Source organism: Geotrypetes seraphini, chromosome 18, assembly GCF_902459505.1.
Source record: "Geotrypetes seraphini chromosome 18, aGeoSer1.1, whole genome shotgun sequence".
In the NCBI taxonomy this organism is placed as follows: Eukaryota; Metazoa; Chordata; class Amphibia; order Gymnophiona; family Dermophiidae; genus Geotrypetes; species Geotrypetes seraphini.
The window spans coordinates 38173929-38191428 of record NC_047101.1 but is presented as its reverse complement, the minus strand read 5'-3'; the positions used below and the strand labels follow the sequence as shown (position 1 = coordinate 38191428).

Below are 17500 nucleotides of genomic sequence, written 5' to 3'. Positions count from 1 at the left end.
GCTCAGTGCTGAGTGGCTTTCTTAATGGCTCCTGAGAATTCGAGTCAACCATTTTTCCTCCTTTTACTCAACCATTTAGTCAACCATTTTTCCTCCTTTTAAAAGGGGGGGGAAAAAGGGGGTCTTGACTTATATTCGAGTATATACGGTACATCTCCCCATACCTTGTCTGACTTGGGCACATTCCATACAACAGTTCATACAGAAGTTCATCTCTACATTTGTTGGTGGGAATGCATAACCCATCTGTCTGGATTGGTTGGAGAGAAAGGAAAGCCAAATAGCAGGTAAAGCCTTTCTCTTTCTGTGCTAATACATGCAAACCCAATAGCACACATTGGTTCGAATATTCTGTGTCCTTTTATAAACTTATCTGTTCCAAGTGATTATAATCTGAAACAGAGCAGTTAGTTTATTTTTTATATTTTTATATTGCACTGTGGTATACAGTACGATACATGGTATATATAAATACAAGATTACAGTAATTATGAATTAGCACATAGATGGGCATGCTTTGAAGAATATCCCTGTTTCCTCCATCTTGATGTTTAGTGTACATTAATAATGTTAAGTTTCATACTGCCATGTTTGTGAGAAATCTCACACTTGTAAAGAAAAAAAAAAATACTGACACGATGGAAGTGAGAGTATTCCCAGACACTAAAGAGGGTCATCGCTTAACCGTGTAGCTCTAAAGATGGCCCAAAATACAAACTTCTTATTTATGCAGAAAGTTTTGTGACAGCGTGTGTTGAATCACAGCTGTGCATGGGAGAATTCTGCAGAGTGGGAATTCTGCATTGCTTTTTTTAATCTATAGAAGAAAGATCAGAAGAGTCTGTTGTGGTTCTGAGATGGACACCAGCCTTCTAATGTTGTCCTGTTAAATAGCGGTGCCAGTGGACCTCTACCCTATCTTGTGCTGAGATTTTGCCAGATCACAAACCTAAAATCTCTTTGACCTGTAGTAAATTGCGTCCTTTTTCTTATTACAGCTGGAGTGGAAGGTGGTGGGATAGAGGAGACAAGGTGTTCCTGCTGACTGCTAATGATTTTGAGCAATGTGAAGATTAATCCTTTGTTCCTGAGACTCTATGAGGAAACCAGCTGAATGGTTTTATAGAAGTTTTGTAAACGAGGCTTAGAGAGAACAGATTTCATTCCCAAAAGAACCCCTTTTGAAATGTTGCCATGATTGTATCACACTTAGGCTTGTAACCTGGAATTTCATTGGTAGATGTTGTAAGGGGAGGAATATCTGACCAATCTTAACACTCTAGTAAAGCCCAGTAGATTGCTGTAAAATAGTAATTTTCCTACATGACTTTTTTTTTTTTTTAACTTATAGGCAGGTTTTCTTTCATGTCAAGTTCCTCGACTCCTTTATTTCGATCATCAGGGTAGATGAGAAAACCAGTGAACAAACTGTCTGTCCAGTAAGGGTCATAGAAAAGACCATTCTGCTCAGAGTAGAAGATCTGAAGCCATACCTCATCACCACGCTTGAGAGGGAGAATAGTAGATCCAGAAGCAACATCATGGTTGCCAGTGTTAGCATCAAACGTTTTTATCCGGTATTGTCCATTGTGTACCAACCCAATAGCCAAATGCTTATTGGCCAAAGTAATGTCATATGTGAAGTAGTAAATGCCAGGGATGCTGCAGACATATTTCCCACTGGTAGAGTTGTAATGCCCTCCTTCATTCATAAGGATTTTATCGAACTTAATAGGCAAACGCTCTTTGGGATAACTTTTGGTGGCTGCAACAGAGAATGCAGATTTTTTTCTTTTTGTGCCACATTTGCAAAGCCCGGGCATCCCGCTGTCTCCCTTTTCTCCTTTTGGTCCTTTCTTCCCTTCTACACCTCCTTTCCCTGGATCTCCAGGAATACCCTTTGGTCCTCTCGGCCCTGCTCTACCAATGGACCCTCTCTTCCCCTTCACTCCTGGTTTACCAGCATTTCCCACTTTGCCTGGTGCACCTGGAACAGAAATCACATAAAGGTTAGATTTGAAATGGCAACAGTGTCTGGCGCATGACATGTACAGAAAGAAGATATTTTATGATAGAACAACATAGATGTAAAACAGTCCAAGTTACCATCCATCCTTTGACATGACCAACATAAAATGGGATTTTAATCATTGATATTTGGCTTCCATTAGGAATAACACCACACCAAAACAGGAGATCCTACCTTCACACAGTAGAGACACAAGAAAGACAGAAAAGGTTTGCATTTGATAACCAGATATGTTAGTAAAGTGCACTTCTAATACAAGAACTCTGTTTAATGTATTACTATCATTCTGGGATCTATATAAGAACATAAGAAATGCCTCTGCTGGGTCAGACCCGAGGTCCATCATGCCCAGCAGTCCGCTCACGCGGTGGCCCAACAGGTCCAGGACCTGTGTAGTAATCTTCTATCTATACCCCTCTATCCCCATTTCCAATAGGAATTTGTCCAATCCTTTCTTGAACCCCAGTACCGTACTCTGCTCTATTACATCCTCTGGAAGCGCATTCCAGGTGTCCACCACACGTTGGGTAAAGAAGAACTTCCTAGCATTTGTTTTGAATCTGTCTCCTATCAGCTTTTCCGAATGCCCTCTTGTTCTTTTGTTATTAGAAAGTTTGAAGAATCTGTCCCTCTTTACTCTCTCTATGCCCTTCATGATCTTATAAGTCTCTATCATATCTCCTCTAAGTCTCCTCTTCTCCAGGGAAAAGAGACCCAGCTTCTCCAATCTCTCAGCATATGACAGGTTTTCCATCCCTTTTATCAGACGTGTCGCTCTCCTCTGAACCCTCTCGACTAAAGCCATATCCTTCTTAAGGTACGGCGACCAATATTGGACGCAGTACTCCAAATGCGGGCGCACCATCGCCCGATACAACGGCAGGATAACTTCTTTCGTTCTGGCTGTAATACCCTTTTTGATTATACCAAGCATTCTATTCGCTCTCTTAGCGGCCGCTGCACACTGTGCCGACGGCTTCATTGTCATGTCCATTTTTCATATATACATGTGTTATAAATATAAAACAAAAGTTCCTTTTTTTCATACACTTATAAAAGCATTGCATTTTAATTTTAGTTATGCATAAAAGTATTTAGTTTTTCTGCATTAGTTTCATCTCTACATTATATAAGCGATAATTATCATACTATTTGCTTGTTTAATTTGGATGTTATTTTTAAATTTGTGGGTTGTTTTTATCAAGTTTTGTTTTTGTAAGATATTTAGTTTTATTCTATTTGTAGACTACTGAAGCAGGCCATAGTGGCCAAAACACGTAAGGGTCAAGTCTTAATCACAATAAAGAAATTGAGCATCACAGGTCACCTTTTCTGTCTTTCTTAGTTCTTCCATTGGAATAAGATATGTTTTCCCTTTTGACATTTTCTTTGCATAGACTTTAAACACATGGGTGACTTCAACTATCCGGGAATAGACAGGAACCTAGGCACCTCCGGCTGCATTAGAGAGACCAAGTTCTTGGATGCTGTATGCAATTGCTTCCTGGAACAACTTGTCAAGGAAAATACTAGAGGAAATGCAATTCTGGACTTAATTCTAAATGGCCTGCGAGGACCAGCACAAGATGTAGAAGTAGAAGGGATGCTGGGAAGCAGCGATCACAATATGATCCGCTTTGATCTGGATGCAGGGGAGAAATATTGGTCCAAAACGATAGCCACAGCACTTAATTTCCGAAAAGGGAATTACGAAGGGATGAGACTCATGGTAGGGAAGAAGATTAAGAAGAAGATAAGCACTGTAAAAACGCTAGAGCAAGCTTGGTCCCTTTTTAAGGACACAGTCACTGAGGCGCAAAATCTATATATACCACGTATCAACAAGGGATCCATGAGGAAAAAGAACAAAGAACCGGCGTGGCTCACTGTAAAGGTGAAGGAAGTGATCAGAGACAAGAACACTTCATTTAAGGAATGGAAAAGGTCGCAATGAAAACTGGAACAAGCACAAACAACATCAACGCAGGTGCCATAAGGCGGTAAAAGGGCCAAAAGAGACTACGAGGAAAAAATAGCCAAGGAGGCGAAAAACTTCAAGCCGTTCTTTCGATATATTAAGGGGAAACGACCTGCAAAGGAAGTGGTGGGGACCGTTGGATGACCATGGAATAAAGGGAGCGCTAAAGGAGGACAAAGCAATCGCTGACAAACTGAACACATTTTTTGCATCTGTATTTACCGAAGATGTACACAGCATACCAGAACCCATCAGGCTATATGCTGGAAACGAAGACGAAAAGCTGATAGGATTGACGGTCAGTCTAGAAGAGGTATGTAGGCAGATTGTTAGGCTTAAGAGTGATAAATCCCCGGGACCGGATGGCATCCATCCGAGGGTCATCAAGGAACTGAAAGGGACCATAGCTGAACTGCTTAACTAATAGCTAATCTGTCGATCAAATCGGGAAAGATTCCAGAAGACTGGAAGGTGGCGAATGTTACACCGATCTTCAAGAAAGGTTCGAGGGGAGATCCGGGGAACTACAGACCGGTGAGTCTGACCTCGGTACCGGGAAAGATGGTAGAGTCACTGATAAAGGACAGTATCATTGATCACCTTGACGGACACGGACTGATGAGGACCAGTCAACACGGTTTTAGCAAAGGCAGATCGTGTTTGACGAACTTGCTGCACTTCTTTGCGGGAGTAAACAGACAGATAGACAAGGGCGATCCGGTCGACATTATATGTCTGGATTTTCAGAAGGCGTTCGACAAGGTTCCGCATGAACGACTACGGAAAATTGCAAGCCATGGAATTGAGGGTGAAATACGTGGATTAAAAACTGGCTGGAGCATAGGAAACAGAGAGTGGGTGTAAATGGACAATACTCGGACTGGAAGAGCGTCACCAGTAGGATGCCGCAGGGCTCGGTGCTTGGACCCGTGCTCTTTAACATCTTTATAAATGATCTGGACATAGGTACGACGAGTGAGGTGATTAAATTTGTGGATGATACGAAGTTATTAAGAGTAGTAAAGATGCAGAGGGATTGCGAAGATCTGCAACGTGACATAAACAAGCTCGAGGAATGGGCATCGACATGGCAGATGAGGTTCAACGTGGATAAGTGTAAAGTGATGCATGTTGGTAACAAAAATCTCATGCACGAATACAGGATGTCCGGGGCGGTACTTGGAGAGACCTCCCAGGAAAGGGACTTGGGAGTTCTGATTGACAAGTCGATGAAGCTATCCAAACAATGTGCGGCGGCAGCAGAAAGGGCAAACAGAATGCTAGGAATGATAAAGAAGGGGATCATGAACAGATCAGAGAAGGTTATCATGCCGCTGTACCGGGCCATGGTACGCCCTCACCTGGAGTACTGCGTCCAGCACTGGTCGCAATTCATGAAGAAGGACATGGTACTACTCGAAAGGGTCCAGAGAAGAGCGACTAAGATGGTTAAGGGGCTGCCGTACAGCGAAAGATTAGAGAAACTGGGCCTCTTCTCCCTCGAACAGAGGAGATTGAGAGGGGACATGATTGAAACATTCAAGGTACTGAAGGGGATAGACTTAGTAGATAAGGATAGGTTGTTCACCCTCTCCAAGGTAGGGAGAACAAGAGGGCACTCTAAAGTTGAAAGGGGATAGATTCCGTATAAACCATAAGGAAGTTCTTCACCCAGAGAGTGGTAGAAAGCTGGAACGCTCTTCCAGAGGCTGTTATAGGGGAAAACACCCTCCAAGGATTCAAGACAAAGTTAGACAAGGTTCTGCTGAACAAGAACGTGCGCTGGTTGGGCTAGTCTCAGTTAGGGTGCTGGTCTTAGACCAGAGGGCCGCTGCGTGAGCGGACTGCTGGGCATGATGGACCACTGGTCTGACTCAGCAGTGGCAATTCTTATGTACATCAATGCACCGGGAGGGGGGAAGGGCCGCCATGGTGGGGCAGCCTTGGGAGGCTGGAGGGGATGGAGTCCCTTCTTCCTGATTTTCGATGAAGGGTGTGGGGAGGGGGGGGCGATGAGGGTGGAGGATTCTCAAGCTGGGGGGGGGTCTGATCCGGGAACCCCCCGACCCGCTGGACTACTGGGGTTTTGTGGGAGGGGTCAGGGAGATTGGAGGGCAGGGGAGTTGCTTGGTGGCAGAGGGAAGGCGCGTGCGCAGCAAGGGGTCAGAGAGGAGGAGAGGTGCTGGCATATCCACCAAGATGGCGCCCGGGGCAGATCAACCCCCCCCCCCCTTTTACTATGCCAATGATTGGATGCAAATATCTCATGCATATTCATTGTGGAAGAGTATGTGGTGCAGTAGTTGGAGCTACAGCCTCAGCACCCTGGGGTTGTGGGTTCAAACCCTGCGCTGCTCCTTGTGACCCTGGGCAAGTCACTCAGTCCTCCATAGCCTCAGGTACATTAGATAGATTGTGAGCCCGCCGGGACAGATAGGGAAAATACTTGAGTACCTGATTGTAAAACCACTTAGATAATCTTGATAGGCGGCATAAATAAAAACTTGAATTTATACATATGTCAAACTAGTAAGAATGCCATTGTAAGCCTCTATTAGACTGTGTATTGGACCAAATTTGTACTCTTTACAAATATTCCTCATCACAGTTTATCTTAATGCATACAATTAATATTACAACATTTGCAATAATACAGGCAGAACCTTTAATATAGAAATACTATGGAAAAAAGATCAACTCCAAAAAGAAGAGACAGATCTATTCTTGAATACTCACGTGCTAGACAGGGCATCTTATCTGTCGGTCCGACAATAGTGTCACAGCCTACAAAGGCCCCCTTTTATCAAGCTGCTTTAGGGATTTTTATTGCTGGCTGCCGTGGTAAAAGCTCTGACACTCGTAGGAATTCTATCAGCATCAGAGCTTTTGCTGCAGTGGCTGGCGATAAAAAAAACACTCGTGGTTTGATAAAAGAGGGCCGAAGATTTTAGTTTTCACCAAAAATAGTGCAAGCATTAGCGTTTCGTGTCGGCTTTCTAGGCCACGTACATACATAGCAGGGGTATACTTAGGTGAACGGCAATAACAAAAGGGCACTAGTCTCCCATAATAAAGAATATAGCTATAATAATGGAGTGTATAAGTAAAATGATGAAGGATGATAAAAATACTTTAATGTTATTTTAGGTATGCCTTTGATTATGTTTTGAATTTATTCAAAGTTGATCAATTCTATTATATGCTTGTGTTTTATGTTATTTTTATTCTGTTTTTTCTCACTTTGTGTATGTGGTAGAGTGGGTTGGATATGAAAATGATTAAATAAATAAAACATCTTTTATGGACTTGCTTGAAAATATATACTTTTAGAATATTCCACTGAGGGTTTAAAAAATGGCACAGATTCAGGTGAAGTCCATAAGGAGGCATTCAAATGGATAGATAAGTATGGGGAGGGGTGCTATTGTTAGAGGAATGGGTGGGGTGCGCTTGCATCAGTCACTTTGTCCTGATAGTCCCAAATCAGGGTCTCTTTTGCTTAAGGATCACAGACTTGGGCTCCCCTTTACAAAGCTGCTATAGCGATTCCCAAGCAGCAAATGTGACTCAGCCCATTCAATTTGCCATGCTGGAACTCACTACCATGGCTCTTAGCCAGCTACTGGACTGAATATTGCAGCTAACCAGCTAGGTTCATGCTCCATCCAAATTCTGACCCACACTGCCCTTAACCTCACTGCTAGTGGTTGGCCATTAAGAGGCAATACTCAGCAGCACTGTCTGGTAAAGTGCTGCTGAATATTACCATTTAGCCTTGGCAAGCAATTTAAATAGGAGGATTTACATATTTAAGCACTAGCATAGTGCCTTAATTCTATTCTGTAATTTACAAAGTGTGGCATACACAGGTGCAGAGCATGGGAAGAACCTAGGCAGGACTCCCACCTCCATGAGTAACTGACAGAATACGATAAGTTATATGCAAATCTGTCACACTTAGGTGTTGGATTTTCATTAGCTCTATGCCTGGCATAAGTGCCAGCACCTATATGTTAAGTACATTAATATTCAGTTATGCTAGTATTTTTTAAAAGAAAGAATGCACCTACTATGCACTCTCTGGGCACCTAATTGGAAGCGTCCAATTATGAGATTGCTCTCATATCTCTATTTTTGAAGTCTGAATTGATCCCAAAATGTCTTTAAATGTTGAGTTTCTTACCTTCCTCACCCTCTTCTCCTTTCTCACCATCCTTTCCATCTTGGCCATCTTTTCCTGGAAACCCCATTCTCCCAACTGTTCCTGGAGACCCACGAGCTCCTGGAATACCTGGAGGTCCTTGAGGTCCTGGTATGCTGCAGAGGAGTTGGGGTTGCGCTTTCTGGGAGTAGGACTCTCCTTTAACTAATCCGCAGATATGGTTAAACGTGCAGGAGATCATCCAAATCAGAAGTACCAAGGAAAGCATGCTGCAGCCTGCCCCAATCAGAGCAAACATGAACAAAGCATTAACACAAAATCCATGTCTTATCAAAGAATAATAACGTGAATACTGCACCAGGGACAGCAGTACAATGGTCGAGTCTACTCATTTAAATACAGGGATGCTGCTACATCTATCTACTACTATAATAAAACGCTAAGCGTGCATGCGCACTCTTACCGGTGTGTTCCCTGATCTGTAGTTCCGTGGTCGGCAGGAGTGCGCATGCGCGCTTACAACGGATCTCTCTCTCTCTTGCAGACCCCAAGGTGATGTGCGGGCTTGCCAGATCTCTTACACTTGATGGACAAAGTTTATTTGACGGACAAAGTTGATTTGTATAGTTTAAAGGGAGAAAGAGAAACACAGGAAAAAACAGACACACATACAGCAGCCAAAGAGACAGACAACAAAACCAGATAGACATACAGCGTCCAAGGAGAGAGACAAAAAAAAAAGAAATACAGAAAGTGGCCAAGGAGACAGACAGCAAAAAAAAGACAGCCAAATAGAAAGACAGAAAGAAAAGAGACAGACATACAGCGGCAAAGTAGACAGACAGCAAAAAAAACCAAACAGACATACAGCAACCAATGAGAGAGACAGACAGAAAAAAAAAATCATCAGACAGACAGACAACAGCCAAGAACACAAACAGTGTCCAAGGAGACAGACACAAAATAAAAACAGAGAGATAGACAGTGGCCAAGAAGAAAGACATTTAAAGAGGTACACGGGGGAGGAGAGGAGCAGGTGTTCTCTGTGATGATGATGCCTGGGGCACCCCCCTTACTATGCCACTGGCCTGATTGGCTAAGTTTTAGGCCATATCTCTCTCATTCATTGGGGATATCCTGAAAACATGACTGGTGGGGGGAGGCCGGGGGGGGGGGGGTCCCCAGGACAGGCTTGAAAACCACTGCATATATGAATCATTTCATTATTGGCTTGCATGAAGATATTCCTGCTGTTCAGGTAAAATTCAGCAGAGAACTCTGAAGTAATAATAATAATTTATTTTTTATATACCGCCATACCAAAAAGGTTCAAAGCGGTTCACAACAAGAAAAGTTGGTATATACAGTGCAAATAGATAACATACGGATAACACAGGCAGATATTATTAAAATACATCAATTAAAAGGCGAGATAGTTTAAAACAGAATGCATTAAGATGTCAACCTATCAAACAGATGTGTTTTTAACAATTTTCTAAAATCAAAATAGGAAGTAGCCTCTTGCATAGTTTTACCGAGCCACATGTTCAATTTGGCAGTCTGAAATGAGAAAGTTCTCTCAAAGAACTTCTTATAATGGCAAGATTTTATAGAGGGGAAGTTGAACAAATTTATCCTACGTGTATTCTTGTCGGTGTGACTCAGAGAAAAGTGAGGAGCAAGGTAGTCAGGTAGCATCCCGAAAACTGCTTTATAACAAATGCATGAGAACTTAAACAGGACTCTGGACTCTACCGGCAGCCAGTGAAGTTTTTGATAGAATCATTTCTTTAGTCCGAAAATAAGGTGAACAGCATGCAGTGGGATAGGACAAGAACTAGTCCAGCTTTGACATGATCATTCTAGTAATAGTGTCACCATGTTAACTATAGTGGGAGGTAGCCAAGCTGCCTCACACAGTCTGAAATTTGGCCCCTTGGTCTTTATTTGCCATCATCTACTATGCTAAGCTGTGTGTAAACTGAATTTATATTAGCAGTGTGCTTTCTTCTTCTGAGTTAGAGTAACATAGTGAACAGAGACTGACAGCACCATAGACTCTCCTGCTTCAATCTTTAGTGCTTTGATTCCAAAAGATGTTCCCCATAGACCCAGAATGGGAGAAATCAGTGCAAACATCAAGAGCAGTATTTTACTGCGATGGTCTGCTACAGTACTTTTTCTAGTCCATTAACCACGCTGTTAAATTTCAGCAATATCTCTAATGGTTTTCCATAATTGAGGATCATATCTTGGACCCCTGAGGAAGAAGTTTCATCGAAACGCAGACTGTGTCGGGTTCCAGTTTTTACCATTGAGAACCACATTATGGAAAACAATAGTCTTTTGTCGTCAATAAAGTTTGTGAATCCTGTACATCATCTCTGCAGTTTTTCATTTCATTTTTGGTTTGGCTCAGTGGCTTAGGCGTCATGTCTTATTAAAAGAACAATTTTTGAAGAAACAACTTTTGGGATTCTGCCGGGGACTTGTGACCTTGATTGGCCGCTGTTAGAAAAAGGTATATCAAATTTTAAATAAAACTTGAAAACTTGCTAAGCAACTTAGTGTCCCTTCTTCTTCTGGCCTCTTCGTTTGACCCAAAGGACGGAAGTGTTAACTTCAGGAAGCTAAATAAGAGCTGCATTACATTAGTCGGGCAGTGAGGGCAGATAAAGACTATATTTGCATTTCTTATATGCTGCCTGCAAGCTCAAAGGCTATTAAGATGGTGTACATTGAGGCAATGCAGGTATTTTTCTGTCCCTGGAGGGATCATACGGTAATAGGTTATTATCTGAGGCAATGGAAAGTTTAATGGATAAAGTGGGATGGTAAACAAGATTAAGAATGTTATAATGCCTCTGTTTTGCTCCTCACCTTGAGTATTGCATTCAATTCTGGTCGTCTTATCTCAAGAAAGATATAGCAGAACTAGAAAAGGTCCAAAGAAGAGCGACCAAGATGATAAAGGCGATGGAACTCCTCTTGTATGAGGAAAGACTAAAAAGGTCAGGGCTCTTCAGCTTGGAAAAGAGACGGCTGAGACTGAAGTCTAGGAAATCCTGAGTGGAGTAGAATGGGTACAAGTGGATCGATTTTTTTTTTACTCTGTCATAAATTACAAAGGCTAAGGGGACACTCAAACTTACAGGGAGATACTTTTAAAACCAATAGGAGGAAATAGTTTTTTCACTCAGAGAATAGTTAAACTCTGGAACGCGATGCTAGAGGTTGTAGTAAGAGCAGTTAACGTAGCAGGTTTTAAAAAAGGTTTGGACAAGTTCCTGGAGGAAAAGTCCATAGTCTGCTATTGAGCCAGACGTGGAGGAAGCCACTACTTGCCCTGGATTGGTAGCATGGAATGTTGTTACTATTTGGGTTTTGCCAGGTACTAATAATAATAATAATAACTTTATTTTTATATACCGCCAACAATCTTGCGACTTCTAGGCGGTTTACAATAAAGAGAAACTGAACAGACAGCTACTTACAGAGTATGGCAGTGTTCATCTGATAGTAACAGCATTAACAATAATAACAATAGGTTGTATACTGCAGGACCATGAAGTACCGTGTGGTTTACAATGGATTAGAAAATTCCATAAATTGAATGGAGCATTCATTGTTAGTGATTAGGGGTTAGCAGTTTACAAGATCAGATTTGGGTGGGATTGCGAAGGGGGCTATTGTTCTTGTTCGTTACCTAGGTATTTCGAGAACAGGAATGTTTTTAGGTGTTTCCTAAATTCTCCATAATTGTTTGTGAGTGTGATTAGTTTTTCTAGGTCTTTGCCCCATAAGGCTGCTTGATACGATAGAAGTTGTTGATGGTATCTCTTATATTTGCATCCTCTAGCCGGTGGGGAGACGAATTTCAGATGTGCACTTCTTTCATGTCTGTTGGTTGGGAATGAGAAGAGGGCTGTTATGTATTTAGGGGCTAGACCAGATAATACCTTGAAGCATAGACATCCCAGCTTGAACTGGATTGGTCACTGTTAAGATGAGAAACTGGGCTAGACCCAATAAGATTATTCTTATGGCTCTTCTAGTTCACTACCAAATGCTCTAACTGTTAAGCTAGTTTTCTCCATGGCCTAATTTGTTTGCTCATCCATATTATCCATTATCTGTTATTAAATAAGAAACAGCACAGTACCTACCTCTAGCTCTGCACCTCTACAAGTAGCAAGATACCAATAGGGAGGCAGATAAGATCAATAGGTTCTCAGAGAAATCGTTGGCTGTCTAAAACCCGTGGAACACAACAACAAACACCACAAAAATTAGAAAGCTCAATAATTTAGTGTAATTAGGAAGTACCCTCAGTGTGATAAGGCACCGATAGGAGCAATGCTCCTGCGCTCAAATCATGAGACAAGGACAACCAGTCCCTGCCCCCACACCATCATAGGGCTCTTCCAGTGTGTGTGAAATAAATCAATGGATAAATCAATCAAACAGTGAAAAAGTGCCAAAATAAAGCACCAGACAACACACACGGCTAAAGACAGGCAACAATCTCTAAGAGAACCTCCCCCAAAAAGCCAGAATCACACGCAGCCGACTTAGCTGAAATAAAGTGAAGGACGAACTCCCCAAGAAGCAAAGAAGAACGCCAACAGATGGGTCAACCAGGTATGGTTTCAGGAAACTCCCTTCCTCAGGAACCAGAATGAAACTCTGTAGACCGATGGGCCGGCTGGGGGAGGGCACTTCCTAATTACACTAAATTATTGAGCTTTCTAATTTTTGTGGTGTTTGTTGTTGTGTGCCACGGGTTTTAGACAGCCAACGATTTCTCTGAGAACCTATTGATCTTATCTGCCTCCCTATTGGTATCTTGCTAAGTGTCTCTGGCAGTTTTCCGGAGTTTAATTCTTTGTGCCTCTACAAGTAGCAGCAGCAAGAGACAGACTTCATTGGCTCACATGAAAATTGCAAAATTTTGGAATTGGTTGTATAGTGATTGTACTGGAAAAGCAACCCGCATTTCCTTCCTGTCCTTGCAGTGCACTGTGATTGTTTTTAATGCTTCAGAATGGACAAAACTTAGGCCCCCCCTTTTATCAAGATGCGGTAAAGGCACCCAGCAATGGAACCACTTACCTATACACCTCCAGGAAGAAACAGTATTAGGACAATTTAAGCGCTCATTAAAAAGCTACCTTTCACTGAAGCTTTCGGGAATTAGCCTAGCATTAAATCAACGTATTTTTAGCTCCACCATTAAATCTGTAATCCTGAAGAACAAGCAAGCTTTAACAAATAGGGTCTCCCTCCCTAATGTTTTTCCCCCCAATTGTATCTTTTCTTTAAAATTGTAGTGCTACCTTTTCTCCCTCCCATTTCAAGTATGACATCTGTATTTTGTCCTTAGTATGTCTTCATGTGATAAATTTTTTTAAATGTACGTCGCTTTGAATTTATTATCAAAATTTAATAAAACTTGAAACTTGTAGAGCATTTTAATAATAATAATAACAGTTTATATACCGCAGTACCGTTAAGTTCTATGCGGTTTACAAAAGATTAGTGAAGTACAAGTTGAGAGAACTTAAGGGAAGGGAGAACAAGTGGGGGAGAGAGAGGAACGAGTCAACTGTCTAGGTACTTCAGGAACAGGTGAGTTTTGAGGTGTTTCCTGAACACCTCGTAAGTGGTGGGCGAGAGGAGTTGTTCTAGTTCTTTACCCCATAAAGCTGCTTGATGTGAGAGAAGGTGTCCATAGTGTTTTCTTAATTTGCAACCTCTGACCGGGGGAGAAACGAAGTGCAAGTGGGAGCTTCTCTTGTGTCTGTTGGCTGAGAAGGAGAACAGCTCGGTTATGTATTTAGGGGCAAGACCGTAAAGAACTTTAAAGCAGAAGCAGGCGAACTTAAACTTTACACGAGCTTCCAATGGCAACCAGTGTAGCTGTTTGTAGTATGGCGTCACGATCGAATTTCTTTAGACCGAAGATAAGTCTGACCGCAGCTGGCCAGCGAGGTAAATGCTCTGACATTCATCCAATTCCTATGAGCGCTGGAGCATTTGCCTCGACGGCCAGCGCTTGACAAAAGGGGGCCTTAGGAAAGAAACTGAAAATGTTAGGGGGATGCCGTGTCAAGATTTGCATTTCTGCTTCACCAGCTGCCCTCTGGAGTTGCTCCGTGGTGAGGAGTCGAGGACGTCTTCCAAGGATATCTGACTACTAACAGAGCATCACTGTAGCTCCACCTCAAAGCTCTGATGGTATTTTCATTGCAAATGTCAGTTGCCTTTCAAAGCTTAAATCCCAGTTACTTATTTACCCATGCAAATATATATACATAGAATAGAAGTATCCATCTATATCAATGGTCTCAAACACGCGGCCCCGGGGGCCACATGCGGCCTGCCAGGTACTATTTTGAGGCCCTCGGTATGTTTATCATAATCACAAAAGTAAAATAAAACAGTTTCTTGATCATATGTCTCTTTAGCTATAAATTACAAGATTATTATTAAGACTTAGCCAAAAGGAAAGATTTATAAACTAGAAAGAGTTTTACCCCATGCAAAATTGCCATTTCTTTAATAAGACATTCACTCTTTTTTCTGAGGCCCTCCAAGTATCTACAAATCCAAAATGCGGCCCTGCAAAGGGTTTGAGTTGGAGACCACTGGTCTATATATACCATGTTAGGGAAATAGATTATAACAAACATTGTTTGTCTGAAGAGTCCTAGAAAGCTCTGGAAATTCCTTCACATCACAAGGCCCTGAACAGCATTCTCACAGGCGCAAGAGACACTCCCTTTTAAACTAGAAGGGAAGAGCAGAATTTGTCCAACAATAACATATAAAGTCTGTAATTGAAATGGAAAAAGAAAAGCTTTTGTTTGGGAAATGTTTCCCACGAGACTGAGTATTTGTCCCCAGTGTACATAGACAGAAGGCACCTTTGGCTTGCTCCAAAAGCTCATTCTTAAATCACATAGGTTTTATTTGATCAGCTCTTGTATTTAAATTACACTCACCGTCTCTAATCTTTTTGAATCAAGATTCTGGGTTTGTACATCACTTTATGAATCGTCTGTTGATCAGAAAAGCCAGTCCACAATCTGCCTGTACCGAGATAAAAAAGTTTCTAATGTATGTAATACTGTCTAGGAACAGCAAGTTCTAAAAACAAAAACCAAAAAAAAACCCAGTTTAAAAATGCATTTCTCCAGCCACTGCGCCCAGATTTCCCTCTGCTGCAGTTTTCTTAACTCATCGTTGCCAAAACATATTTTTCCAATTGTGTAATAACCTTCAGCCTTTTTTTTTTTTTTACGTGGCAAAGGACATGAGAAAAGCTCTTACACATGTAGCTGAGCAGAGTACATACAGTTCCTTTTCCTGACCCTCTCCAAATGTACTGCCACTGCAGAAAGAGTTTAACTCTTAAAGAGTTTACAAAGAGCTTGTCAGGAAATAATTCCAAACTCAGGGCTAAAAGGCTGATTTCACTTCTGAAGGATAGAAAGATGCGAAGAATGATTATAAACCACAGATGAAGCAATAGCAATAAATGGATGGGGACCATATAGAAACGTGTGTTAATGTGTGGAGGAGTAGCTATAGAGAAGGGGATTGAGAACTTGAGAACCATGGTAGTAAAGATTCAGATGTCATGGATGATCCTTGTGACCTCTGGCAAGTCAGGAAAAGTATCTCGACACTATGGAAACTCCACATCATAAAAAAATACTTCGACGACTCCTCATTCCGCCTCTTAGTACAATCCTCCATCCTCAGCATACTGGACTACTACAACATCATCTACTTGAGCTCCTCAAAGAAAACCATCAGGAGACTAAGGATGATCCAGAACACCGCAGTCCGCCTCATATTTGACCTGAAAAAATGGGACCATATCACCCTTTTCTACCACAAACTCCACTGGCTCCCTCTAGAATCCAGAATCATGTTCAAATTCGCCTGTTTTTGCTACAAAACAATATTTGGTTTATCCCCAAGCTACATCACCCCCCATTTCACCCTTAACCACAACTACAAGAACTCCCGTAAAATTCAACTCTTCGCCTTCCCCTCCCTAAAACTATGCCACTCAAAATAATTCCTCGACAAAACCTACGCCTTCCAAGCCGCCAAACTAAACCCTTGGCTAGCCCAAATGGTCCTCAAGGCCTACAACTACCTCGACTTTAGAAAACTACTCAAAACTCACCTATTTCGAGACCAAGACCCTTAATGCCCCTTTAATATCCCCCCCCCCGTCTGATCTACTCCCCTCCCCCGTCCCCCTCCTCTCCCCCCCACTTCTCTCCTTGCTATTCGCAACTCTACGATCAATTTGATATGTAACCTCTTGTAACTACTCTCTCCTTGCTGTTTGCAACGCTATGATCAATTTGATATGTAACCACTTGTAATCTCTGTCTAACTAATGTGAACTGCCTAGAACTCTTCGGGGTATGGCGGTATACAAAAATAAAGTTATTATTATTATTATTTAACTCTCCATTGCCTTGGGGACAGTACGAAAAATGATTTAACCAGGGGTTCCTGTTTAGTTAAATCATGTTGATGTATTGCAGACATTCTGCTGATCTTAACTAGAAAGGGCTACTGTCTCTGCTCTGACCATCGCAGCCTTCTCTGGTTAGTGCCAAGGAAGTCTGGGCCCAGAAGTTATCTGAGCACCACCTTTATTCAGAGTGGGGCCCGGAAAACTATCCAGGTAAATCAGTGGCATAGCAAGGGAGGTTGGCGCCCGGCATCACAACACTGAGCACCCCCCTTCTCCACACACATACTCTTTCCTGACCTCCTACTCTTCCCCACTGCTTGGGCACCTCCAACTCTTCCCTGCCACTTGAGTGCCTCCTGCCCCTGCATACCTCTTGAAATGTTTGCTGGTGCGATGACTCCCTTCTGATGTCATGTCCTAGTCCAGCAACCAGGAAGTGGCATCATAAAGGAGCCGATGCCGGCACGAGCAGCAAGTAGAAGATGGTGCTTGAGTAGGCGATCATTTAAAGAGGTATGCGGGGCGGGGGGGGGGGGGGGAAGCAGAGAAAGGGAAAGGCGTTGCTGCACCCTGCAAAGATGGTGCCTGGGGCAGTCCATCCCCCCTTACTATGCCACTGAGGTAAATAGAACTACACTAATAGGAGTCCCAATCTATTCAGAAATTTATCCAGTATCCAAATTTATTCAATATAAAGCATCATCTAACATCTATGTTTCTTCTTCTTTGTCAACTTTTTAACAGGAATTTCTGCAACAAAATTTTCACTCGTGTCAGCTGATAGGTATGGTAAATAATACTATAGATGTGTTTGTTGAAAACACTCTA

General features: G+C 42.2%; 1 protein-coding gene across 1 annotated transcript; it reads right to left on the bottom strand.

The window, feature by feature from the left end:
- Positions 1-407: 407 nt before the first annotated feature.
- Positions 408-15418, bottom strand: C1QTNF2 (C1q and TNF related 2). Its single transcript, XM_033927182.1, has 3 exons — positions 15174-15418; positions 8191-8445; positions 408-1987 (listed from the first exon to the last, which is right to left on the bottom strand). The coding sequence occupies exons 2-3, from the start codon at positions 8435-8437 to the stop codon at positions 1341-1343; spliced, it is 894 nt and encodes a 297-aa protein (XP_033783073.1). The 5' UTR covers positions 8438-8445; positions 15174-15418; the 3' UTR covers positions 408-1340.
- Between the last annotated feature and the right edge of the window lie 2082 nt (positions 15419-17500).

Coding starts and splice junctions, on each gene's coding strand:
- C1QTNF2 (XM_033927182.1), bottom strand. CDS start 8,437: ATGCTTTCCTTGGTACTTCTGATTTGGATGATCTCCTGCACGTTTAAC. Junction 1,988..8,190: donor AGGAGAAGAGGGTGAGGAAG/GTAAGAAACTCA, acceptor TTTCTGTTCCAG/GTGCACCAGGCAAAGTGGGA.